This window comes from Bos indicus x Bos taurus, chromosome 17 (genome assembly GCF_003369695.1).
Source record: "Bos indicus x Bos taurus breed Angus x Brahman F1 hybrid chromosome 17, Bos_hybrid_MaternalHap_v2.0, whole genome shotgun sequence".
Lineage (NCBI taxonomy): Eukaryota > Metazoa > Chordata > Mammalia > Artiodactyla > Bovidae > Bos > Bos indicus x Bos taurus.
In genome coordinates this window covers 1352658-1379223 of record NC_040092.1, presented here as the reverse complement: position 1 = coordinate 1379223, position 26566 = coordinate 1352658, and the positions used below count along the sequence as shown (strand labels likewise).

Here is a 26566-nt window from a genome sequence, read left to right as displayed (position 1 = left end):
GCATCAGGTGGCCAAAGTATTGGAGTTTCAGCTTCAGCATCAGTCCTTCCAATGAACACCCAGGACTGATCTCCTTTAGGATGAACTGGTTGGACCTCCTTGCAGTCCAAGGGACTCTCAAGAGTCTTCTCCAACACCACAGTTCAAAAGCATCAATTCTTCAGTGCTCACTCTATGAGGTCCCCAAACAAACTTGTATACACAGAACAAGGAACAGGGGTTACCAGGGCGGCAGTTAGAAGGGAATGGAGCGATATAGTTTAACAGGGTGAAGTCTGGTTCAGGAAGAAGACGACTCCTGGAGCTGGACAGCGGGGACGGCTGCACAGCGATGAGAACGTGCCTCGTGCCTCCGTGCTGGACACGCACAAGGACTCAAGCGGCAGACTTGACTGTAGGCACACACTCCTGGGGTCCCTCCTGACAGTGGAGGAGACGCGAGACCCAGGTTCCAGCCCCGGGTGGGGAAGATCCCCTGGAGGAGGAGATGGCAACCCACTCCAGTGTTCTTGCCGTGAAAATTCCATGGACGGAGGAGCCTGTGAGGCTACATGCAGTCCACGGGGTGCAAAGAGTCGGACACGACCGAGCGCACACACAGATACACACGTGCCTAAGGGCCCTGCCGCCCTGCCCATCCCCCTGGCGATGTCGGGGGAGCGGACGAGAGGGGCCTCATCTCTAGCAGCCCCTCGGCAATCACAGCCAAAACTAGCACGGAACGGGGGGTGAAGTCAGTCAGAAAGAGAGAAACAAGTATCGCAGACACACGGAATCTAGAAAAAGGGCACAGATTAAGTTCTTGGCAAAGCAGAAAGAGAGTTACAGACGTTTACAGAACAAACCTGTGGTTACCAAGGGGGCGGGGGGCAGGCTGGGAGACTGGGACTGACATATACACGCCATGGCCTCTTAGACACACAACCCACAAGGCCCTCCTCGACAGCACAGAGAACCCTACCCAGGAGTCTGTGATGACCTACGTGGGGAGAGAATCTAAAAAACAGCGGATATTTATGTAGAACTGATTCACTTTGCTGGGCAGCAGGAACCTAACAGTGTAACGCAGCCGCACTACAGTAAAAACTAAAAAGAAATCAGCAGAAAATGAGCACAGAATCGAAACATCCAAGGGGGTGCTGCCTGAGCGGCGGAGAGAGGCCTGGGTGAGGGACATCGGGGCTCCAGGACACCCCCAACCTGTGAGCTCCTTCAGCAATAAAGACGATGAAGGGAAGGCTGGGCCTTCTCTGTAGAGCAGATCCGGGCGTCACACAGCCCCACTGTCTCCGCTGGGCTTGCATGCCCCCCGCCCACGCGCACACCCCCCACCTGGGCTGGGTGCGATCCCCGCGCGAGGGCAGGACCTGGTCCATCGCAGACCACTCCCAGGAACCGCCCAGCACGTGCCTGCAGCCCTCAGATGCTGCGCCCCCTGGCCTGAGACAGCCCGGCCACAGCTGCCCGGGAAGCACCAGCAGCCCCAGGAACTTCGACATGCCCCTCCCCATTTCCACATGGAGCGAGACCCCCTCTGAAGCCTCTGCCCGGCCCCCTGGGAACCCCGCCGCAGGGTTCCGCGGGAACATGTGCAAAACGGAGCTCGGACCATGGCCGTTCGTGTCCTGGGGGCGGACGAGCAAGGCGGGGAGCCTCCTGGACCCGACGTGCCTGGAGCGTCCCCAGCTCCAGCCTGGGTCGCCTGGCGGCCTCCGGATCCCAGCCTAGGTCCCGCCCTCAGGCCAACGCGCCACCGGGGCGAGTCCGCAGGTGGGCGGCCCTCGGTTGGGGGAGCAAAGGTCCGTGGCCTTCCTGCCCAGAACACACCAGGGAAGGAGAGAGTGCGGGGAGCGGCCCAGCTGATAAGACACGCCCCCGGGCTCAGGAAGACACAAGGGCTGGGGTGTGCAGCAGGAAGACCCCAGCCGGGACGTGTTTATTCACAAAGGTAAAAGCAGCTCAGACGGCCGCTTCCTTCCGGCGGTCAGCTCAGAGAACCGCTCCACCAGGCCCCTCAGGCTTCCGCCCTCCCCGCCCAGCCCCACACCCCGCCCGCGGTCCTGGCCCCTGGCCCAGCCCGGTGCTGGCGGTGCTGGGCTGGGTACTCTCGACGCTCGCATTCCCGGTGGCTAGCGGTGGGGCGGGGGCCCTGCAAGGTCGGCTCGCTCCTCTGAGAGAGGCTCAGAACGCCGGGGTGTGGGGGGTCAGGGGCCCACAGTCCCCACGGGACACAGCTGGCCCTGGACCCACAGTCATCCTCTGCTTTGAGCCCTCCTGGGGGCTCGGTGGTCAGGAACCCGCCTGCAGTGCAGGAGACTCGGGTTCCATCCCTGGGTGGGGGAGCTCCTCTAGAGGAGGGAATGGCTCCCCTACTCCAGTGTTCTTGCCTGGGAAAGTCCACGGACAGAGGAGCCTGGCGGGCTACAGCAGCCCATGGGGTCGCAGAGTCAGACACGACTGACCGACTCAGCAGCAGCAGCAACCCGCTGTCCCATGCGCTGAGAGCAGATTCGGGGTCCAGGCTGGCTCCTGTATTTGTGGCAGCGCCTGGAGCACAGTCAGGGAATGCCTGTGCTGCTCAGGAAAGTAAGTTTTCCAAACAGTGGAAAACTCTCACATCTTTGATGTAACAAGTGGGTATTTTTGTAAAATTCCCGCTGACCTTTGCCCTACACTGCCTCTGGGCCAAGCACAGGGCTGGCCACTCATATCAGCTCCTTGACTCCCCCCCCACCTCCGTCCCCTTAGGAGGCAGGAACTTCCAGACGCCTGTTTTTCAGACGGGGACACTGAGTCCCAGAGAGAGAGGAACTGCGTCCGGGTCTGTCTGTGTGAGCTGCCCAGTTCAGTCAACTTACAAACACTTCAAAGCAAAGGCATTTTTCAAAAGCCAAAGTGGCAGCCACGTGACTCCGTGATTCTCGTCCTGGGCATGTGTAACGTCCTGGGTACGTGTAACTCAGGTGAAAGCAGGCGTCCAAACCGAAACTTACTACCAGAACGTGCACCCGTTCTTTCGCAACATTTCCAGAACAATCAGAATGTAAAACAACACAGGCATCCATCAGCGGATGAATGGGTCAGGAAGGAAGCCTGGGGCGTGCGCGCGCACCCTCTGCCTTATGAGATGGAGACCACCGAGACGCTGTAGAGCAGACTCGACTCAATGTTCTGGAGATCACCGAGACCTGCTGTAGAGCACAGACTCGACCCAATGTTCCGTGACAAGCTGGACGAGCAAAGGACCCGAAAGAGTACACAGGGACGTCCCGAGTGGGAAAGAACCCGCCTGCCAACGCAGCAGACGCGGGTTTGAGCCCTGACCCAGGAGAGCCCACAGGCCTCAGAGCAGCCACGCCCGTGGGTCACAACCACAGGGCCGTGCCCGTGACGAGAAGCTGCCGCGAGGAGAAGGCTGCGCGCCAGAGGAGCCCGGCTCACCCCACCAGAGAAGAGCTCACGCTCGGCAACGAAGCCCCAGCACCGCCAGAGCAAGGGACGGATTCGATTATAAACCAGAATAAACAAGTACAAGCTCAGCCGAGTCGCCTCTGTGGTACGCCCGGGACCGACACGACCTCGTAAGTCGACGACCTGAGAGCGCCAGTCGCTCCGTCGCCGCTGACTCTTCCCGACCCCGGGGGCTGCAGCCCGCCAGGCTCCTCTGTCCATGCGATTCTCCAGGCAAGAATTCTGGACTGGGTTTCCATTTCCTTCTCCAGGGGATCTTCCCGACCCAGGGATCAAACCCACGTCGCAGGCAGATTCTGTACCGTCTGCCATCTTCACTTTAAATCAATCATACTCTAGTAAAAACAGAACAAAAAAAAACCCCGACTTGTTGATAAACACATGGACATACCAAAGTGGTCTATCCGTAGGAAGGAAGATTACTGGCTTAGGAAGACCACAGCGTGGATGAACCTCCCCAGCTTTATGGCAGGAAGTGAAGTGAAGGTCGCTCAGTCGTGTCTGGCTCTTTGGGAGCCTGTGCCCTGTACAGTCCATGGCACTCTCCAGGCCAGGCCACTGGAGTGGGTAGCCTCTCCCTTCCCCAGAGGATCCTCCCAACCCAGGGACTGAGCCCAGGTCTCCCGCATTGCAGGCGGATTCTTTACCTGCTGAGCCACCAGGGAAGCCCAAGAATACTGGAGTAGGTAGCCTTTCCCTCCTCCAGGGGATCTTCCCAACCCAGGGATCAAACCGAGGTCTCCCGCACTGCACGCGGATTCACCAGCTGAGCCCCAGTGAGGGCAGCCCCCAAACGCCAGGCAGCGGCCTGACCCCATGTACACGAAACGTCCACAACAGGCCGGTCCACAGAGGCAGAGAGCAGGTGCCCGGGGAGTGTGGGGCTTCCTTGGGGTGATGAAACTGGGAAGTGGACAGGGGAGGCGGCTGGCTGCCCAACACTGCACCCCTGAGCCGTTCACGTGAAAACCTTTCCTCTTCTGTTACATAATCTCATCTCCATCGTACAAAACGGAAAAACTGTTTTTGCCTCTTAAACCGGGAACCTGGGAACATAATCCAGCTGTTTCCTGACGAGCTAGAGCGTCGTTCCGGACAGACGTCAGGACGGCCTGGCACCGGGACCCCGAGCGACCACGGGCAGAGAGCCGGGGCTGCGCGTTCTGACGCGGCTGGGTGGTTCCTCTGTTTTGCCTTCTTCCACCGGCAGGCTGGCAGCTGTCCCTTCCTGCAGCCACACCACACGGGTCAACATCCTTTTCCAGAGAGATGGCCCCTGTCCAGTCGGCCCCTGCAGCCCAGCGGGGTTCTGTGGGAGGAGGAGGGGCAGAGAGGGCACCCCAGGAGCCAGCCCTGCCAGCCCTCAGGCAGCCACCCAGACTGTGAACCAGCCTGGCAACTCCCTGCCAGGCACAGAAGGCCCCAGGCTGGCTATGGACCGCCCCCAGGCCAGAAAACGCAGTTGGGAGGGGCCTGAGCTTGCCCCACCCTCCAGGCAGCCCCAGGTGCCCTGAGCCAGGCTGAGCTCTTGAGGGTGAGGCCACAACAGCCTGTCCCACCCAGCTGGGTGGAGACCAAATTATCAGGTCAACTTGGCTGGCCTTCCAGCACCAAAGCCCACATGCCCCGAACAGCACCCACCATATCATCAGAAGACTTTCCTCTGTCTCTGAGGACCCACCCAACTGTGCCTTTGGCTCCCAGATCCCCCGGGGGGTGGGAGGTGGAAGGTCACCGATGCTTCGGGCCCAGACAGAGGCTGCAGGACCAGCTGGGAGCAGCCGCAGCCCTTGGCCGAGCCGTGACCCGGACTCTGCATAGCCTGACTCTGTGACACTGCGCAGTCTGGCTCCAGACAATCAAACTAACATTTATTGAGCAGCCTGTCCCTCGGGCCGGCACAGTGCCGGACGCAGGATGGCAGGGGCACCCAGCCCCAGCCCTGAGAGCCGCAGAACCCCAGGAATCGTGTGGCGAGGCAACCGACGAGGGGCAGCCGGACCCCCTAGGTGGGCAGCAGAGAAGGAAGTCTCCCCCAGGAAGTAACCACGGGGTGAGGGAGCAGATGCCAGGTCCCCTGGGAAGGACAGAGGAGGAGGAGGCCAAGTGAAAACAGGGGCTGAGACTGGGAGGGTGAGGCCACAAGCCAAGGGGTGCACAGGGCCACCCGGAGCTGGGCGTGGAGGAAGGACTTTCTCGGAGCCTCCAGAGGGCCTGGCCCTGCCCTGCCTCTGTTCCAGAACTGGAGACGATTCACATCTGTCGTCTGAGCCACAGCCTGCGGTCGTTCTGTTTGGGCACCCACAGGAGGCTGAGCAGACACAGCCTGTGGCCTGGAAGAGGTGCAGCAGAGCCAGCGGAGAGAGGGCTGCCAAGGAGACCGGAGGGCTTTCCAGGGGTGAGGGCCGGGTGGGACAGAGGAACCAGCAGGGACACCCCCACGGAAGGAGGGGTGGGAGCCTCAGGGGACCCACGCTCGGGTAGGGTGACGTGCCGGAACACAGCAGGGGGCCGCAGTCCTGCTGGGAGAGCCGGGGGCTGCGGAGGTCGTGAGGGTGGGCCCAGGGGCAGGCGACGCTGGCGGCACGTCTGGGTGAGGAGCTGGACTGCGGCCGGCTTGTGACGGTCACTCCAGGGGAGCGGGTACAGGGCCCGGCTTCAGGGAGAAGTGACACTGACAGGCGACAGGAACTGGCCGACGGCTCGGACACGGGAGGAAGGGCCAAGAGGACAGCACATCCCCACTGCCGGCGTCTTGGGCACGGCCATGGGGAACCAGCCACCGGGCTGTGGTCTGGGGGCGGGGGGCATCACCGACCGGCAGGGCCCCCCTTGGTGGCCTGGGCGCCCAGCCAGGAGCTGCGAACCTGCTTTGAGACCCCACTGGGTCTGCAGGCCCCGCTGGACCCTCTCCCGCAGCAGCCGCCCAGGGCTCGCCTCCTCTTCCTCCGCGGCCCTGGAGTGGGGCCTGGCCCTGCCTTTCCCAGGGGCAGAGGCCCTGGTGCCTGGCCCCAGGCCGCCCAGAGCGAGTGCCCGGGTGCCCTTATCTCAGCTGCCGGCCCAGTTCAGAGGAAGCCCGTGGCCTGTACGGGCCGCTCGGGCACAGACTGCACTACAGGAAGACATGTGGGTGCGGAGCCCTGGGCACCTGCCGCCTCGCAGTCACTCCTGCGCTGGGCACCACCCGCCCCGGGGTCCCCAGGACACTCCTACCCAGGCTGCCTCCCAGCGGGCATCAGCCCTGCTGACCTGGTTACCTGTCTGCAGGGCTCTCGGGAGACTGCGGGTGGCGGCTGGCAGCCCATGGGGTGGATGCTGCTCTTCCTGGGCTCAGCTTCACCTCTGGCTCTGGCAGGATCGGGCATCCCTGACTCTGAGCCACCCTGTGATCCGCAGGGTGGGCAGAGGCTGCGAGGGGGCCCACCTGCCCACCTGCCATGGTGCTGGGTCTGCCCAGGGATGACCCTTTCACTCATCGGGGTGGGAGGGTCCCCTCGCCCCAGTGATGAGCCCAGGGCAGGGGGCTGAAGCCCAGCCCTCGCTGGTCCTCTGGGCGTCCGTGCGTGGAGACGGTGCCCTCGGAGACTGGGCATCAGGGGGCCGGCAGCCTGGCTGCCTGCAGCGGGCCCAAGGTCAGCTCCCCCGAGCCACGTGTGGAGCAGTGAGGGAAAGCAGCTTTCCCCAAGTCTCAGGCACCCTCCCTCCGTGCACACACGGGGGACACGTGACCGTGAAGGGCCTGGACCAAAGGTGGGCCGGGAGCCCAGGGCAACGCATACGCGTGTTACTCGGGGCTCCTTCTCTGTGCACCTCCGGGCTCCACCCACTCGGTGGACACCCTCCTACCCTGCTTCTCTGACCAGGCCGGCAGCCAGCTGGCCACGACCCCTGCCAGGTCAAAGGTCAGACTCCAGGGCCCCAGCTCCCAGGTCTCACGCCAGGGACTCAGGGGTGTGGTCTGAGCGCCTTCCTGCCCGTCTGTGCTGGTGGCTGATCGGGGCTTTCCCTTGGGGGGGCATCCCTAGGAGTCTGTGAGGCAGCCAGGGGGACCCAGGGTCCTCATTTTCAGCCTCTACGGTCTCCTGCTCCAGCCAATTGGAGGGTTGGGGGAGAACCCTTGTCTCAAGGAGGCCAGGGTGTGCGACTGCCAGCCGCCCGGTTATCCTGCACCCCAGCTGCCCCCGCCCCCAACAACAGCGGGCATGCGGGTCGCGTCCACCTTCCCAGGCTCTGCCATCAGGAAGCCTGGGGGCCCGTCGGTGCGGCTGGTGCACCCCAAGGGCCTGAGACCCTCCTCGGGCCTTCACGGTTCCCCGCCGTGGTCTTGGTTCACGCCACGCCAGTTCTGACGGCTGCCTCAGAGCCCTCTGGAACCAGGCAAGCAAGGCCGACACAAACACAGCCTCCACCCAGGCTGGCAGGCTCCTGGCCCACATCCTGCTCTCCTTCTTTGGGACCTGGAGGCCCCGCTGCAGTGGGGCCCCTCCCCGGGCAGGGCAGGGCGAGGCGTCTCCTGAGAAACCCTGCAAGCCGCCTCCTCAGGCTCCGTGATTCACTTCCTTCAGGCGCCCCGTGTGCTGTTTTCCAGCACAATCTCTCCTTACGTATGAATCAAGATCCTGGATCAGGCCTTGTGCTGCCATGACTGACGTGAATTTTCCCTTTAGAAAACTTTCTTCCCACAGGACCCAGTCATTCTCCCATTGAGAGTGAGTGCACGTGAGGCCGCGGACGTCTCTGTCTCATGGCGTGTCACCTGTCTCAGTGCGTTCTTGGCAGAGATGAAGAGGCGACCAAGCCGTGTGACAAATTCCTCGGTCTATGGTGACGGCAAGGAACAGCCAGGTTATGAAACTGAGGAGAGGAAGGTGGCGCCCCTCCTGGTTACTGGGGCCAGGGTCAGCAAGCTACAGCTTGGTCCGGCCCACGGCTCGCTTTTTTGTAAATAAAGTTTTATTGGAACGCGGCACTCTCCGCAAGACAGACAGGTGCTTTCAATCTGGGCTGGTGAGGCTGAGAAGCTGCAACACACACCACCTGGCTTGCAGAGCTGAAAATGTTTAACAGCTGGCTCTTTGCAGAAACAAGGTGTCCGACCCCCCCACACCCTGTTCAGGATATAAAGCAGAGGTGCAGAGGCCCCAGCAGAATGGCTGTACGTACATGATGGGCAGTTTTATCTTTCGAGTTAGGTTTACCATGAAAATGCCAGCACCCTCACTTCCACCTGAAAGGGGCCAGAAAGAGTGAGTCCGGAGACCCAGGTCTGGCGGAAGTGACGTTAGACCTGCCTGGAGACCAGGCGCAGGTCCGGCGGGTGGTGACTGGAGGCGGCCCTGCATACGCCCGAGCGACAGGACACTCTGAGCAAGGAGCGGCCTGCTGTGTACACATCTTCACCTTGAGCTTGGAAAAGTCCCCTCGAAGCCAAAAGCCACGCAGTCCCGGAGCTGCCTGAACATGCCGAGCGCCTCAAGGGGCAGAGAGCAGGGCCTGGCAGAACGCACTGGAGATGCGGCTTTGGACAGCGTGCGTGCAGACTGGGACTGAAGGTGCCTCTCGCTGCCGGCGTCCACCCGGCAAAGCAACGGGCGCTGTCTTCAGGCGGAGGCGGGGAGGGAGCCGCCGGGGGTGCGTCGCCCTGGGGTCCAGCCTCGCAGAGAGGATGGGGCATGAGCAAGCATCTGAGCTACCCAGGGGCCAGAAGGAAGGACATCTTGACTGCGAGCTTGCTGAAACGTGGACGAGCTGTCAGGGAGCGGGACACAGTCGCATCCAGGGAGGCTCTGCGAGGAGAAGCCGCTTTCACGTGCGTTCTCAGTGCTGGGTCTTCGGCTGCCTCATCATTAGTGCTGGCCTCGTCGGCTCCCCCACCCAGAAGAAAACCTCTCCCCCTTTTGATTCAGTGTCTCGCTCTCTCCTGAGATGCCCCCAGATCGATGGCTGGTCAAATCCCAGGAGCATGGGGCCCCTTGAGAACGTCCAAGGTCCTGAGTTATTGCAGGTTTGGTCTCTGGGATGGCTTTTATTTTTGGCTGCACTGGGTCTTCACTGCCACACACGGGCTCTCTCCTGGTTGCAGCGAGCGGGGAGTACTCTCTAGTCGCTGGGCATGGGCTTCTAATTGCAGTGGCTTCCCCTGATGCAGAGCAGGGGCTCAGCACAGGCAGGCTTCAGCAGCTGAGGCGAGTGCGCTCAGCGGGTGTGGTTCCGGGGCTTAGCCCTCCGGGGCCTGTGGGATCGTTCTGGATCAGGAATCAAACCCGTCTCCTGCATCGGCAGGTGGATCCTTTACCCCTGCACCACCAAGGAGGCCCCGGAACAGTCCTTGAACTGAAGGCTCTCTGCGGAGGCGGAACCATCTCACAGGGTCCAAGAGCTGTGCTGAGACCCTTGCTAGGTCAGCTCAGCCCCTGGGGGCCTTGTCAGCCCTGGGAGTGGGGTGGGGTGGGGTGGGGGTCCCAGCAGGTCCCGTTGACAGGAAACCAGACTCTGCCCATCGATGGTAACAAACGTCCCACCCGCATGGTGGGGGGCTGTGCCCGTGTGGGGGCATGCGGGAAACCTCCGGACCTTCTTCTCAAAGTGAAGCCGAAACTATTCTAAGAGAAAGTTTAAAAAACAAAAGAAAACAGACACTCCCCACCCCGACCAAAGAAGTCACTGCCAGGATGTCCCTCAGGTCGTGAGATCCCTATCCCGCCCTCCGGGCCCATCTGCCTTCTGGACCCCTGGACGAGCCCCCTGCATGCGCTCTGTGCAGAAAGCACGGCTGTGGCGAGTGGGGAAGGGCGGCGGGCGTTCACACCTCTGCCCAGGAATCTCCCATGTGTGACAGTGCTCCCGGTATTCCCGCCCCACACCTTCCGAGGGTGCTGGTGACTCCGCCGCCCCAACTCTCCAGTGGCTTCTCCTGCGGGAGCCCCCGAGCCTGGCCCAGCTGACTGCTATGGGCCGGCCCTTGGGGAGCCCCAGGGCCCCAACAACTCAGTGTCCAGCTCGCGATGCCGGGGAGCACCTCCCTGCTGCCCTGGGCCATGCCCTCCCCGCTCAGCCTCGTCTTTGCCCCATTGAGGCCTCCTCTATGGATTCTGCCGTCCCAGCAGGGCAGCCACAGCTGCACGTTAAATTCCTGCCCGCATTTCTGGGGTGGGGGGAAGGCTTTGGGCTCCCCAAACGTGGACATCTTTGCCAACACGCGGATTCCTGGGGCTGGAGGATCCCAGAAGCTGCCCCACGTGCCAGACCCGCCTTCCCGGTCTCCTGGAGAGCCCCACCGCCAGCTGTCACCCACCCCGCACAGCAGGAATCCGGCAGGAACGTGCCCCGCGCCCTTCCCTAGATACCAGGGCACATGCCCCTAGTGGTGTGGGGCTCCTGCCTCTCCGCAGTGGGGGCCGTGGGTGGGTGGGTGGCGGGGGGCAGAGGGTCTGGGACCAGCAGACGGGGCAGCGGAGGGCGTCAGGAGCCGACCGTTGCCCTCTGTGTTCTCGTTTGTCAGCTGGGAGTGACTCGAGGAATCTGTAGGGCTGGGCTGGGACCCACAGTTAGGGCCGTAACAGCCGGTACGTGGCAGGCACCTCGCAGAGGAGGGCCTTTGCATCTGACTTGATCCACCCCCTCCCGTCCGCAGAAGGCTGGGCCGTGCACCCTGGACAGGGCAGCCGGGTCGGGAGGGGTGTGTGGGGGGGCTCCGTCCCAGGGGCTAAGCTGACTGTGCCCGCCCTGCCCCGCCCGTGGCCGTGGGAGCAGGCCTGGAATCCAGCACCCTGCGTCCCTCCCTGGACACCGAGGAGCGTGCGGGCTCGCCAGTCACGCCCCGCCTACGCCTGCTCCCACGTCTCTGCTCCGGTTTCAGAAGGGGAGCCGGACACCAGGCTAGAGTGGCGGGAGGAGGGGGCTGGTGGGGGAGGAAGTCCCAGGAGAGGAAGTCTTTGGGGTCTTCCCTGTCCCTCTGGGATGCCCCCAGCCTATCCGAAGGCCGTTCGTCCCCTGCACGCCGCCCTGCCTGTCTCCTCCAGCCTCCTCTCCCGGGGACCTGCTCGCCACCCACCGGCCCATACCTCAGCGTGACATGACCCCTAGTTTCCTGTCACTCTCCGGCAGCTAGGAGCCAGGGGAAACAGGGCTCAGCCCAGGCTGGCATCTGCAGATCCCACAGGCCTGGGGCAGGCGCCTTCTGGATGCTGCTTTGCCAAGCATAGGGCCTCGCACCTCCTCCTCAGGACTTGTGGCCAGCAGACCGGCTGAGTCCTCTTTCTAGCAATGAGAAGCCTGGGGCCCAGCGAGACACAATCAACAGCCCAGGTCACCCAGCTGGGCGATGGCGGGGCCTGGCACGTTGAGTTCTGCACCAAGCCAGACGCTCAGGTGCCACTCAGGTGCCATCCTGCCAGCCGGAGAGGCTGGGACCTTGGGGCGGACAGGGCCTGACCTGGCTGGGGGCTGCCAGTCATCTCTGGGACTCTCTGGCTGGTCAGCAAGCCCACCTGATGGGTTCCAGCCTGTCTCGGCCTCAAGGGGAGACACCGGACTAGGGGGACACAGCGCCACCGTACTGCGGGAATGTCTGTGCCTGGATGGCACTGGTACCCAGCCCGTCACCTCCTGCGTCCAGGCGCCCCCATGGGCCGGGGTCACCCGTGTGGGTGTGGCGTGTTTCTTCTGATCCAGCCCTGGGTTGGAGGGGTGGGATGGTGCCTGCAAGGCCCGTGTCCCACCGGTCGGTGGCCGGAGCGGGGAGAGGACTTGCATGTGGGTTCTGGCATCTGGAGGCAGGTTGGGAAGCAGGTGGAAGGCCAGGGGGCTCTTAGGCACAGAGGGTGGGAGAAAATCCAGCAGAGGGCCTCCTTTCGGGTTGGGGGCGGGGGTGTCGGATTTTTCAGGGAGGGGCATCTCAGAGTGCCTCCCCCATCAAGGCTGAGGGGTGGTCCTGCAGCTGACTCCCCAGGACCGAAGCGGGCAGTGGCAAGGGGCTGGCACGTCACCCGGCTCTGAGGCGCCCCGTGACACTTCGCTGGACGCTGGCCAGCCCGGGTGCCGGCCAGGTTCTAACCCGTCCCCCCGAGAAAGGCTGGTCCCATCACACGAGATCCTCAAGCCACTGTCTGGCTCCACGCGGCTCAGGGCCCAGCCGTCTCCCCGCAAGGATGCACCGTGGCCGGGTAGCTAGCAGGCCAGGGGCTGCCCATCTGCACTGCCCATGCAGCCTCTCTGGGGGGGCCTGCTGGCCTGAGTCCAGCCGCTCAGATCGGGCCGCTCCCCCATTAGACCGCCCTGGGGGACGTGCCCTGGTCTCAGCCGGGAGCAGGTGCGTCTCAGGCTGGAGTGAGGTGAGACCCAGAAACGGCTGGGGCTGACTCTGGGCCTTGGAGACGCTTTACAAAGTGTTCGATGTGGGAAGGGTCTTTTTGCTGGCAGGGTACTGGAGAACGTGGTCGGGTTCCTTCCTGGAGGAAGTGGCTGGAAAGGGCCTGACACATGGAGGCCTGCAGCGGGTACCAGGCCACTGTGCGGGTGGGTGACCTGGATGGTCTCCATCCCCACTCCCGGCAGGGAGTTGGCAGTGCCCGGTCGGGAGGGACAGAGACCTCGGGGTCGGCAACCTGAGGCCCAGGAATCGGGCTTGTCTTCTCCAGGCCTGTCTGGCAAGTCCGAGCCCAGATCCCATGGCTTTAAAACAGGACCCTAGGAACTGCGAGCCTGCGGCATGCGTGATCTGGGTGAGCCGGGCTGGGATTCCACCACGCGGGGCGTTTCTGGAAGACGTCCTAGGCACAGCACTGGGGTCAGGCACCCCTGGGAGCACCTCCAATTGCCGTGTCCTCCTGATTCTTGCGAGAAGGGCCTCCTCCTGGTGGGCCCGGGACCTCCTGCGGCGTGGGGGTCCACTCTGCCCATGTCCATGGACTGAGTTTCTCTGCAGGACTCGTCTCTCCCCAAAAGTGTTCAGAACTGATGCCCCAGACCCCCGTGGGGACCTGCTCTCCAGGCTGGCCTGCAGGTGGGCCCCCCGCCTGAGTCAGGGTCTGGCAGCTGTGCCTGTCGTGGGCATGGCCAGGCGGGCTGCAGAAGCAGGATCAGCGCCCAGCTAGACTGGGGACTGAGCCGCAGGGCCAGGGCAGGCTGGCGCTCGCGATGACAACTGGGATTATCACCGGAGGCAGTAATTCCCACGTTGACAGTTTCAAGTTTCAGGTCAAGAGCTGAGGCCAGTCCTCCCATGGCCTTTGGATGAGAGCCTCGCGGCTTGTTTCCCGCCTGCTTCCTCAGCTGCTTTTGAGACCCCGAGCCCCAGGGGGTGGGGAAGCCCCTCTTGGGTCTGGGACGGTGTGTGGGAGAGCCACGCCTTCCTGGTGGGAAGCTCTGAGACCAGGGTTGGTGGGGGGGATGCGCGTTCAGCCTTCAGGGTGGACCAGAGGGACGGGATCGCCAGGCCAGGGTCCCCCCCAGACTCACGGAGGCCTGACGGGTGCCACGGGCCTGCGGCCATGTGACCCCAGCCCCCAACACGGGGACGACACTTCCCAGCACTGCCCGCCCCCCCCAGCGAGTGGCCCCCACCCTGTCCCCCAGAGCAGAGCCTGATGCCTGGCATGGACGCGGAGGGCGGCACTGAGGGTCCTGGGCAAGCTGGGCTGGGGCGGGGTGCATGGTGCGGATCTCGGGGACACGGAGCCGGCAGCCCTCATGGGCTGCACCACGTGAACAGCTGAGGCGTCGGATAATTATGAGCAACGATGCCTGTGCTTCTTGACGCTTCCTGCTCTGGCAGGGGAACCCCCACGGCCTGCTAGTCACCCCCAGGGTGTGCGTGTGGGGTGTCATTATCCCCACTTCACTGGTGGGAATGGGGAGATGGGAAGCCAGCCGCCCGGCCCGCGGGGACCCCAGCTTGTCCGCTGTCTCTCTGTTCCGCAGGGATGACTGGAGGAGCCCCCTGGGACGGGAGTGTCAGGGGCTAGGAACGGGGCATCACACTTCCTGCTCTGAATGTGCAGGTCCAGGTGGGCGAGCTCCTGGGCCTCTCGGGACTCAGGGGGCACAGAACGCTTTCCCAAGTGGAGACAAGACTTCAGCCCTGACTTCTGCTCAGGTGGAAAACGCCTCAAATTCTGCTGTCAAATACCAGGTATCAGCACCCCCCCCCACCCACCCCCAGCCCACTCTGAGTTCAGTCCCAGGGCGTCTGAAACTGGTCCAGCTCAGGGTGTGGCTTTGGACCCGTGAGGCTCTCCAGGAGCTAGCCTCGGCCGGGCAGACCTGCCGGCGTGAACCCCACTTTTGCAACTCGACTTGCCAGCTCTGGGGCTCACGACACGGGGGCTTCCCCTCGGAAACTTTCAGCTTCTAAGAACAAGGTGCCTACAGTTCCGCTGAAGACACGAGGACCAGAGGAAGTACACCTGGCCAGCACCTGCTGCCACTGCTGGGTGCCGCCTCGAGGATGAACCCCCGCCCCCCAAGGGGCCGAGCATGTGCTGTCTCAGGATTTCAGGAGCCCCAGGCCTCAAGGATGAACCCCCACCAAGCGCAGGGCCAGGCACGTGCTGTCTTGGGATCTCAGGGGTCCCAACCCTCAAGGATGAACCCCCCCAAACGCGGGGCCAGGCACGCCCTGTCTCGGGATCTCAGGGGCCCCAGGTCTCGAGGATGAATCCCCGCCATGCACAGGGCCGGGCACGTGCTGTCTCAGGATCTCAGGGGCACGGGAGGGAGTCAGCGCCCTCATCTCCAAGATGAGGCTCAGAGACACCCATGCGGACGGGCTGGGGCAGACACACACATTCACGCGGACGTGCACACGTCAGGACCCGCGCGTGGTCGAGCCCTGCTCCCGCTGCTAGGGGATCCACGTGCCCCTGCTCGACACAGACCTGCCGCCCAGAGACCCAGGGGGACCAGGGTGGGGGCGGGAATCCCACCCACCCAGGTCCCCGCCCCACCTCTACCCAAGGCTCAGGCTCGTGAACCCAGCGTCCCGGCCCGACAACCTGGCTTGGGCCTGTCTGTCCTGCTCACGCGATGTCGCTGGCCCGGTCGGGGACACGAGCAGCCCCCTTCCACCCGGGCCACATGTCCTTGCGCCCTTCACCCTTCCTTCGCCCCATCCCACCTCCCCTACCCTGCTGCAGGAGACCCCCACCCCCGGCCAGCGCCGGAACAAACCCCTGCTCCCAGCTTTCCCGGCACGTGGCACCCTCCGAGCTTCCGGCACTCAGCACCCGCGCGGTTCACGGCACTCGGCACCCGCGCGCTTTACGGCTGTCCACAGGCCCGTCCCGCCGTCTGCAGAGAGCCGCCCTGTTACACGTCCTTTTTACCTTCCAGGGTTGGAGTCTCCGCCTCCCACTCAGGCTGGAGACAGCCCGTCTCAAACTTGCCCAGGGCCTCACTGAGCCGTGGAGGTGGCCTGGGACGAGGTGGGCGGGTCTCCTTTCCTCCAGCAAATGTTAACTGAGCACCTACTATGTTAACTGAGCACCCCAAGTCACTCCAGGGGATGGGGACACAGGAGTGACCACGGCAGGCAGTGACCACAGGCCTCGGGGAGCACAGAGTGGACGGACGGGTGCGGGGGACCCTGGACAAGGGTCCCTAGTCATCCTAAAGAGGACTCTACCACCCACGAGGCTGCCACGGACGGCAGAACATGCAGCGATCTCAACCAGGAAGAGGAGGACCCCGTCTGCCACCACCTGGAGGGTGTCTGTCCTGAGTCTGAAGAAATGAAGTGCTCTTCACCTTGGAAGTGAGACCCTCCTTAAGAAGCACTGGGTAGGGGCGTCCATGGGGGTCCAGCGGTTAAGAACCCGCCTGCCAACGCAGGGCACACAGGTTCGATCCCCGGTCTGGCAGCTAAGCCCGGGAGCCGCAGCTGCTGAAGACTGCATCCTCCGCATGGGGCAAACCCACCGCAGAGAGAAGCCCACAGCCACAGCCAACGGCAACCCCTACTCGTCGCAAGGAGAGGAAGACCACGCGGAGACCCAGCCCGGCTAGCGATCAGCACACAGACACCCCGAGCAGCGCGGGAGCCTCAGCCGGCCTCCGTCTGGGGCACGTGGACGGCTGCGAGCAGGTCTCTGCTCCCCGCCCCGCCTACAGCAGCCCCTGGGCCCCTCGCTCTGGACCTGGCACCCAGAACTCCTCCCAGGAGGACCTCACCCACCCGCCCTGGGTGGGGGCGCGGGCAGAAGCAGGAGGCCCCCCGCTCAGAGGGGCTGGGGCCGGGCTCTCCATCGGCAGGCTCTGGGTGTCTGGCCGCACCCGCCCCGGCCGGCGGGCGGCATGGGAACGCCCTTCCTCCCCACAGCCAAGCACCCCACGTGGAGGTGCAGCGCAGTTTCCCGGGTAGTTATTTGCTTAACTTTTAATTCTGAAACAATTTCAAACTCACAGGAAAAAAAGCCTGTGAGCAAAGTACAGAGAGCCCTGTGTTTAGGACAGCGACGACCTAGAAGAGGGAGCCCGGAGGACAGCCGACCAGACAGCACTGTCCTCAGACACCAGGCGCCCGCGACAAGTACACGCGGGGCCCACGCCTGCCTCCCAGAGGTGGTCGACCGAAGCCTCCAACGGCCCAGGCCCCTCTGTGCGGTCCATCCACCCTCTGCCAGCTGACACGGCACCCAGCGCCGGAGGGCGGCCACGTGCTTTCTTCTTCCCAGAGTCCAGGCCCCAGCGTGCTGCACCAGTCAAGCCTGTTCACTGAAAAGACAGAAGGGTTGGGCCCCCACCCCGTCAGTCTCAAGTCAGGCGCCCCACGGTCAGCATGAAGAAAACTTTTATTTTAAACCTATGCCATAAACACGGCAGCGGTGAAACTCTAAAGACGACTTGCTCGTGTCCTCACCTCGGTGACCCATCGCCGAGGTTCGTTTCCCCAAGATCCCAGAAGTTCCTCCCTGTGATCACGTCGGGAAAACCCCAGAGAAGGCAGTACCAGTGGGGCACCGGGAGTCACACCCGCCCGGGCCCACACCCCCTGCCAGGGGGAAGCTGCCTGCCCCTCCCGTCGAAGGACAAGCATCCGGTTCTGGTTCTCCACCACCCTGGGGCCTGCGACCGACGCGGCGGAGGTGACGACTGCGAGCTCCATGGCCCAGACCTCAAGAGGCCTCGCTGCCTCAGCCTGTGTCCGCGGACCCCAGCCTCCCGCCGTGTGAAGGTACCCGGGCTGGACCACGGAATGAGGGGCTGACCCAGAAGTCCCCACCGAGTGACGACCGACAGAAGAATCGCCCGCCAACACGGAGTCAGAAGAGAGAAACTGTGCTGTTCTAAACCGCTCAGCGTGGGGACGGCTTGTTACACGGCAAAAGACAGATACAAACCCTGAGACGCTCGGCTCCACGCGTCCCTCCTCCTCACCTAGGAGCCTGGACCCCGCGTCCCTCCTCCTCACCTAGGAGCCTGGACCCCGCGTCTCTCCTCCTCACCTAGGAGCCTGGACCCCGCGTCCCTCCTCCTCACCTAGGAGCCTGGACCCCACGTCTACAGAATTTTCACTGTCGCCACGAGCTGATTATATCGCAGTCCAGCCAGCCCATGTAACCCCTTTCCTACTGGGAGACTAGGTTAGTTTCTTTCCAGCTTTCCACTGTTATGGATACAATGAATCAGCTTGTACAATAATATCAAAAGGAAAAGGGAAAAAAAAAGTCCTATTTCCTTAGGAAAATCTAGGGTGGGATTCCTGGGTCTGAGTTTATAAACACTGCTAATGACTCCTGAACAATGTGGACGCTGAGAACTCAAGAGAAAGGGGCTGGGAGTCAACTAGGCTCTGCAGAAACCAGGCGTCCGTGTTCTGAAGCCAGGCCAGGCCGGCCAGACTTCCTGAAGCTGGCAAAACTCAATGGACTCTGGTTAGTCTAGAAAAGGAGCCAGGTTTCCAGGAAAGGGCAGACGCCCGGAGTCTCAGTCTCTGCCTGCTTTCGAGACTCCTGGTCCCTCAGTCCCCTCACACATCCCTGTCGGCCAGCTCCCACCCCGATTCCCGACCTGCTGACTGAGGGGCAGGACCCCAGTCCACTCCAGGGCCAGGTTCAGCGCCTGCCAGCGCTGGTGGCAGGAGGGCACCCACCCACCCTGCTCCCCTCAGGAAGCAGAGTGTCAAAAACACACAGGCGCCGGAGTGCCGGCCCACCTCGACGCCGGCTTCATCGCTGACTTGAACAGGTGGCTGACCCAGAAAACCACCCCACCACCTCCCGGGGACCTGATCGGAGGTTTGCCACATCCAGGAGCGCCTGGCTCAAGTTTTCTTGGCAGGCAGAGAAGGTGGCTGGCGACACTCACGGGATGCGCCATCGGAAACACGGCTTTCCAAGGACCCCTGCCTCTCATTAGCCCCCTGCTCCACCCCCAGAGGGCTGTGCCCAGCCCCATCTCTCATCCAGGGCCGCCGCGTGGTGCTGGGCACTCCCGCAGGGGTACCAGGTCGCAAGGGCTCAAGCGGAAACATGTTCCAGCCATGCTCACAGCAGCCAAAGCGGGAAACAGCACGCTGATGGACGCGTGGGTAAGCAAAACGCGGCCTCTCCACACGTCCTTCAGTCCTAAGAAGGAAGGACGTTCTGACGCCTGCCACAGTGTGGACCAACCCCGAAGCCACGATGCTGAGCAAAATAAGCCAACACGAGAGGACAAATGCGGCAGGGTCTGTGCGGCACCCGGAGCGGTCAACCCAGAGACACACAGTGGAGGCGGGGGTTCCAGCGCTGTCAGCATTTCCTGGGGACAGAGTTTAAGGAGGCAGGTGGTGACGACCGCAGGACAGTGTGAATGTACGCGCGCTGCTAAGCTGTCACTTAATTCTTCGTCATAATTTTAAACGAAAAGAAAAAAAAAAACAAACCAAAAAGTTTCGTGACAACCGGAAACCTCGCCTTTAACCCCTCGCACATGCAGGTTCGGACCCCCCCCCCACACACACACGCAGACCCAGGTTCCCAGCCGGCGCGCCCCCTCGGCCCACCCCACGCCTGCCGACAAAGAGCTGGGCGTTCTGCAAGGCAGGTCTGTGTCTCGGCCCCGAGGAGGAAGCTGTACCAGGCTCCCTGCCCAGCTGACTTCTCCCTGGAGAAGACGCAGGAGCCCGACCTCCAGGGATGGCTGCCCCCAGCCTGTCCCCAGGACAGCACACACTTGGATCCTCCATGCTGGTGGGAGGTGGCTGGCCCGGGAGGGCGGGAGGCCGGGCGGGGCAGGGCCCGGGACACTCTTCAGCTCTTTCGTGTACCGAGGCGTCACCTAAAATGTCATTTGAAAAGAAGGGCTGTGCTCCTAGAACAAAGCAGACCGTCTGCTGACCCTGCCCGGTGGTCTGGCGGTTAGGACTTTGCCTTCCCATGCCAGGGGTGGTGGGGGGGGAATGCAGGTTCAGTGCCTGGTCCCAGAGGTAAGATCCCACAAGATACCAAAACATGAAACAGAAGCAATATAATAACGAGTTCAATGAAAGGCTTTAAAGATAGTCTCCCTGAACACACACACACCCCAACCCTGAAATATCATAAAAAAAAAGAAAATCACTGCTTGGAAACAGGACCCTGGGTGTTTCTGACTCTGATGGGAAACGGCGGCTTCTCAGCTTCCGCCGTGGCCCCCGTAAAATGTCCAGCCGGCCAACGCGGCCGATGTCCTCCCTGCTGTCCGTCCAGACTGCGACGCGCCCCGCCAGAAGAGCCGGGCTTCCGAGGTGCCAGGCGCACATGCCGGCAGGCAGGCCGTGAGCGCATCTTCCCCAGTGCTGCCTCCCCGGGGCTCCACGCCAGCCACCCAGCTCACACACGGGGAGACCCTCCTCCTTGGATTTGCAGGCAGAGGTCTCTTGCCCCTTTCAACAGGACCGAAGTGGGCATCTCTCACTCCTCCCTGACTCGACGATGCTAAGTGGCGCGCAGCCCTCGGTCGCTCCCTCTCTGCGGCTGCCACCGCCAAGCAGGTGCGGGGTGAACACAGTGGGTGGTGATGGGTGTCCCCGGCTCTGTGTCTCTCCAGGGAGGGGCTCTCCACACCCCTCAGCCCAGGGCCACATGGGTCGGGGCACCGCCTCCAGGACACCCGGGCCCCACCAGGGCAACAGGCAGATAAGCCCATGCGTGAGAGGGTCCCACGGGGGCCCCCCACCCCACCCAGGATGCCGCTCCCCACAAGAGAGCACCCTGCCTCCTCGTACCTTCTGTGGTCCCCAGCCTCCCGGCGACAGAGAGAAAGCGTCTGCCCTCACGTCATCACCAAGTCCCTCTGTAGACATGACTCTGATCTAGGACCCGAGGCTCCATCCTGCGGTCTGGGTAAGGCTCAGCACAAGGCAGCCAGCCTGCAGCTGCTCCGGCTGAGAGCAGGGGCCTCCACTTTGCTCTTCAAAGGAGGGGATCAGCCAAGGCACGGAGCCATAATCAGCCCCCGCGTCCATCAGAATCAGAGCCTGTGGGGGTTGGCAGGGGGCAGGGCGCGCGGAGGCTCAGAGGACGGCACGACCCCTGCACGCATGTCTACACTGCCACCTTGGCTCCAGAAGCCCCTACCCTCCCAGAGGAAGGACGGAGCTGCCGCTGGAGAGAGCGGCGTCGGGGGCTCACCCGAGGCTGGCAGCCCGGGAGGGCTGGTTTCTGGAAGCCGGACCCCGGACAGTGGGCGTCCCGACAGGCGCCAAATGCCACAGCGGCTCCCAGACACACAGGTCAGCTGTCCAGGCCGAGAGCCGTGGGCAGCAGTGGGATCCGACTGTGGCCACAGCCCACCCGGCCCGTCTTCAGCCTGCCCGGCCGTGCGTCTGCCAAACCCGACCACGGTCGGCCCCCGGCCCGGCCCAGGCTCCGCTGGGGACCTTCCTCCCAGGGCTGGCTATTCCAGCAGCCACAGTGACAAAGGGACCCGGCGGCCGGACTCACAGGGGAGGGGGCACTGCAGGACCACAGAGTCCAGCCTCTCAGGCGCCCGCCCCCCGCCGCCTTGGGAGGCAGGACAGCAGGGCCCCCCGTCATGGAGGAGGGGGGCCAGGAAAGGGGCTTGCTGCCTGGTCCCCGGTGGGGAGCGGCCCCCAACCCAGGGAGCAGGGCGCCGGGTGGGGAGGAGCTGGGGACACACGACAAGGAGAAGCTCCTCACCCTCACCCCCACCCCCGGCCAGGAAGCGGGGCGGCCTGGCGACAGGCCTTCCAGAAGAAACCAGGAAACGGGGCCGCGTCCACCCGGAGCCACAAAACCGCGGGCCTCACTCGTGCGCAAGGTCCAGAAGAGGCCACACAGAGAAAGCGTGCGGACGAGCCGCGCCGGGCTGAGGGCGGGGCGGGGCCGCCGGGGCTGCGGGGTCGAGGCTGTGGGGTGAGCGCACGCTGCACGCTGGTTCCCTCGGTCGGTGGACCTAGAAAGGCCACGGGACACGGGCAACGTGGGGACCGGGCGGAACGCAAGGGTCTCGGGAGAGCGGCAGAGCAGAACGGGAGGGGAGACGACCGCGTCCCCCGCCCGCGTCCCCCGCCCGCGACGGGCCGAGACGAGCGGTGACAGACACAACCGCTCCACTGGACGCGCTGCCCGCCACCCGCCCCGCGTCCCAGCCCGGAGCGCAAGGAGCTGGACCCAGCAGGCCCCGCGCTGCAGGCCTCCAGCTACTGCACGCCCGGGAAGGAGGAGACCCAGCACGCGCGGCAGTGCGGCCGGGGCTGTAGGCTGCGGCGGGGACACGGGACGGAAGCCTGGGGGTGGGATGGCGGTTTATGGGACGACAGGCCTGCTGCACACCTCAACTGTGGCAACGCCACCCTCATCACTCCCGGAGCAGGGCCCGAGGGGCGCCTTCTATGCCTCCGAAACCGCATTTCAACGCACATGCACCTCTGCTGAATCTTTAAAGGGATAGCTTACACGTGCTTTTCTTAACCTCTGACTCAAATCTTCACTTTCCTAACGTGGACAAAAATTCCTCTAATTGGAAATCTGTTAAACGAGAATAGGGAATTGGTTGGAAACCAGAGGCAAAAATAAATAAACACATGTTAACGACGTGTGGAGAGGATGTTAAGAAAACTTTACTGCAGTGACCATTATGCAATACATACATATTAACAAACTGTTAACTCGGGGCAGCTGGAAATGAATACAATGTTAAATATCAACTGGGTCGCTGTTCAGTCACTAAGTCATGTCACACTCTTGCCGCCTCACAGACTGTAGCCTGCCAGGCTCCTCTGTCCACGGGGATTCTCCAGGCAAGAAGACGGGAGTGGGTTACCATTCCCTTCTCCAGGGGATCGTCCCAAGCCAGGGATCGAACCCAGGTCTCCCGCATTGCAGGCGGATTCTTTACCAGCTGAGCCACCAGGGGAAACCCTAAATGTAAATTACATTCTGATAAAAATGAGTAAGGGCTACAGTTCACAGGGTCGTTGAGAGTTGAAAACAACTCAGCAACTAAACCACCACCAAAAATGAATAAACAAATCAGACAGCTGAGGGAGGAGGCAAACAAAGGTAGGATTCAGATGTTACAATAAAAAGACCGCTGAGCTGGGAGGCTCGTTCACGGCGGCAAAAGCGGAGCCAACCCAAGCGTCCAGCCACAGATAACGGATGAACAGAAGGTGATCCATCCACACAAGGGAACACACGAAATTCCGCCTTAAAAACGAAGGGCATCCTGACACCCACTGCGACACAGACAAGCCCTCGGGACACAAAGACAAATACCGCAGGAGTCCACTTACAAGAGGCCCCTGGAGGCGCCAGAGGCACAGACCCTGAGAGGGGCCGGGCCAGGGTACAGGGGAGGCGGGCGCTGGGGTTTAGCGGGGCCAGAGCTTCCATGCGGGAAGATGCAAAGTTCTGGAGGCGGACGGCGGAGTCGACGGCTCAACGCTGAACGCACTCGATGCCCGAGTCGTGCGCTCAGAAATTTAAAGATGGTCAATTTTATGCAGCGTGTATGTTACCACAGCTAAACAAACAACCCCCGGGACTCTTTCCCACAGTCCTAAGTGACCACGCACCCTGGGGCAGGCGGGGTGCTGACATCGTGGCCCAGGTCCCGGGCTTCACGCAGCCACAGACCCGCCGCACCATGGGAACACACGCTGCACGGACTCGGCCCCCAACAGGGAAGGGGCCTGGAGGGGCACGGGCTGCTGTCTCTGCCCTTCCAGCCACGGATCTGTGGACAGCCACTCCACCGGGGCCCGGAAGAACCAAGGAAAGCACTGAAGGCCACCCACGCCGACGCGCAGCATGTCTGTCCTGCAGGCGGGACACCACCCCATCCAGACAGATGCTTGCCAACAGGGGTCCCTGAGTCAAGAAGCCAGAGCCAAGGTCAGCACCAGGAGGCCACATGCTGAGGCCGAGCCAGGCTGGCAGCCACCCAGTGGGGAGGAGTTCTGTGCAGAAGGGGCCCCAGAACCCACAGAAGCCTGGCTGGGACACCAAGCAGGGCCGAGAGCTGCAGCCTCGCTCTCCCACCCCCTCGCGCCCCCCACCCCCGCCCTCCATTCAGGCATCGCCGGGGCTTCCTCTGGCTGGGGGCGGGGGGTACACCAGACCTCCCCACTCCAGCTGTCCCGAGCCCCACTGCTCCACCTGGAACATCCTCGGCCGCCACAGTGGCCTGACACGCTCCGTCTCTGTGGGGTCCATTCAAGACCCGGCCAGGGGGCCGTCCTCCTCCCTGCGAGCTTCCTCGAGCTAACCTGGCAGTCACCGCTTCTTGGTGCCCACCTGGTACTGACTCCACTTATCAATGTCTGTGGGCTCCTTGGGGTCAAGGACTGTGTCGAGGCCTAAGCACAGAGCTTGGACCCCAGCAGGTAAGTGTTACATAAACCTCAGATGAATAGATAGCCAGGTGGCTGAATCACGAAGGGATGGAGGGACGGAGGGGGGCTGAAGGGACAGAGGATGATGGAGGGATGAACAGACGGTGCATGGATGGGTGGATGGATGGATGGAGGGGTGCATGGTGGATGGATGGATGGAGGGGTGCATGGTGGATGGCGTGGCTCAAGTGCAGCTTGGCTTTCCCAGAACATCTGCTACCAAGGAACAGATGAGTAAGACTTGACTCACACATATTTGGAGCTTGAGAAAGAGTCAGGATTCCAACATCCTGCTCTCCCAAGGTGAAGGGATTCTCTCTGATAACTGTGAGCGATAAGTGACTATTTTCTTAACCTTTTATTAGGGGAAATTTCAAGCACACACGAAATCCACAGCACAGTGTCACATTCCGGTCGCCCCACTTCAGCCACTGTGAGCCCGCAGGCAGCCTGGCTCCAGGGGACAGACATCTGGGAGCAGGAAGATGGGCGGGGGGAGACAGGAGCTGTTGGTGACCACTCCCCACCCCTGCGACATTCTGGGGGAAGCAGGCCTCCCAGGGACAGGAGGACCAACCCTACCTGCCTCCCGGGTTCTGTGAGGAAAGCTCACAAGGGCTCCCGAGCACGGAGGAGGGACACCCACACGCAGCACCGTCATCTTATTTCGCATCGGCAGCCAGGACCTGGACACACCGCAGTGGGAGACGGCCCGCCAACAAGGGGGCCTCTCGCCCTCTCCTTTCCGCCCCGAGCCTGTCACACCTCGCTGCCCGACTCCCAGAGATGGCCTTGGGGCACATATCTTCTCCGACCTAGCCTACAGGACCACACGACCTACACACTCTTGAGTCCTCAGAGGTGTTTGACCCAACAACCCCAGCAGCATCCTGCTGCCTGAGCGGAGCCCTGTAAAGCGGGGAAGAAAAGAAAACTTCCCTTAACGCTTGCTTTCCTGAAAAGTGAAAGTGAAGGTTGCTCAGTCGCGTCTGACTCTTTGCAACCCCATGGACTGTATGGGATTCTCCAGGCCAGAATACTGGTATGGGTAGCCTTTCCCTTCTCTAGAGGATCTTCCTAACTCAGGGATCAAACCCAGGTCTCGCACACTGCGGGCAGATTCTTTAGCAGCTAAGCCACCAGAGAAACCCAAGAACACTGGAGTGGGTAGCCTACCCCTGCTCCAGAGGATCTTCCCAACCCAGGGAGCCAACCCAGGGCTCCTGCACTGCAGGTGGATTCTTCACCAGCTGAGCCACCAGGAAGCCCTGTTTCCCTGAAGCTTCCAACAATTAATATCAGATCAGCCTCCCAGCTATGACCCTAAAGAAACCCATTCCCCCTTCCACACAGCAACCGTTCAAGACCCACAGCCAGGGCTCGTGGATTCTGCAGGTGGACAGTTCTCGGGCTGCATAGGAGACGGCTCAAGGAGACCTCCAGAAAGCCAGGCTGGCTCAGAGGAGATCAGTCTTCTGTGCGGAAAGTGCTTTATGAAGGCGGGAGGCCTCTGGGAGCCGTCGACGGACAGCAAGAAAACAGGGGTGTTCCCCTACAAACCACCAGAAACTGATTCTGCCAACAAGCTGGGCTGTGCAGTCCCAGAAGGGGACGACCCTCTGGGAGACCCTGAGCAGAAGACCCGGTTGAGTCAGTCAGCCCCGGACAGCTGACCCACGGAAACTGATACAAATTACAAACAGGAAGGACCTCAGAAAGCAGACTCGCTGGGAGTGACGAGGCAGGGGCGGCTGTGTGATTTTCCCAACCACGGTAGAGGCGGTCCCCGAGGCAGCCGGGACGCAGGGGCAGCCTCCAGTCTCCGCCAGGCCCGAAGCCCCGGTTCTGGCTGAGTCCTCGGGCCCAGCGGCACCACACCGAATAAAAGCTAAAGCCTGGACGTGTCTGCAGACGCCAGGCAGGACTTGGACAACTAGATGTCACGTGCCACCCTGCTGACCCACAGGAGGCCCCAGTCAGATGAACCTGCAGACCCTCCCCACCTGAAGCCCAGCCCCGCCCAGCCTTCAGAAAGCCCCCCTGGAAGCAGCCGTCAAAGGGGACCTCCGAGGGACCATACGTGGGTCCTGACCCCCTGGTCCCACCTGGTCTGCACACCCGGAGCCCCGTGGGGACAGCGTGGGCGTCAGTGCACCCCACTGACAAAGGGCGCGCCCAAGGAAAGCCCTGCCTAGCCCTGTGATGCCCAAGGTCTTTTTACGGTCATGCCCCGTCACGCTCGCCTTAGAACTCAGTGGACAGAGAGTGACCCTCCTC

At 62.6% G+C, this 26566-nt stretch overlaps 2 protein-coding genes across 3 annotated transcripts in view; one reads left to right on the top strand and one right to left on the bottom strand.

The window, feature by feature from the left end:
• Positions 1-26566, bottom strand: part of BCR (BCR, RhoGEF and GTPase activating protein) — an 86496-nt gene that overhangs the window by 50779 nt on the left and 9151 nt on the right. The gene's annotated exons all lie outside the window — the stretch shown is intronic.
• LOC113907244 lies at positions 554-9372 on the top strand. 2 transcript variants are annotated; one of them, XR_003515136.1, is made up of 2 exons: positions 554-1948; positions 8157-9372. XR_003515136.1 is itself a non-coding variant. In XM_027566145.1 (2 exons), exons 1-2 carry the CDS (start codon positions 1611-1613, stop codon positions 3149-3151), a joined length of 741 nt encoding a protein of 246 aa, XP_027421946.1. In that variant the 5' UTR covers positions 554-1610; the 3' UTR covers positions 3152-3539. The 2 variants fall into 2 exon arrangements, 1 of the variants encoding a protein (XP_027421946.1); XM_027566145.1 differs by lacking the exon at positions 8157-9372 and adding an exon at positions 2749-3539.

Excerpts from the sequence above, each read along its gene's own strand:
- LOC113907244 (XM_027566145.1), top strand. The coding sequence starts at position 1,611 with ATGGCCGTTCGTGTCCTGGGGGCGGACGAGCAAGGCGGGGAGCCTCCT. Across the intron at positions 1,949-2,748 it reads GGACGTGTTTATTCACAAAG|GAGGCAGGAACTTCCAGACG; the intron begins GTAAAAGCAGCT and ends CCGTCCCCTTAG.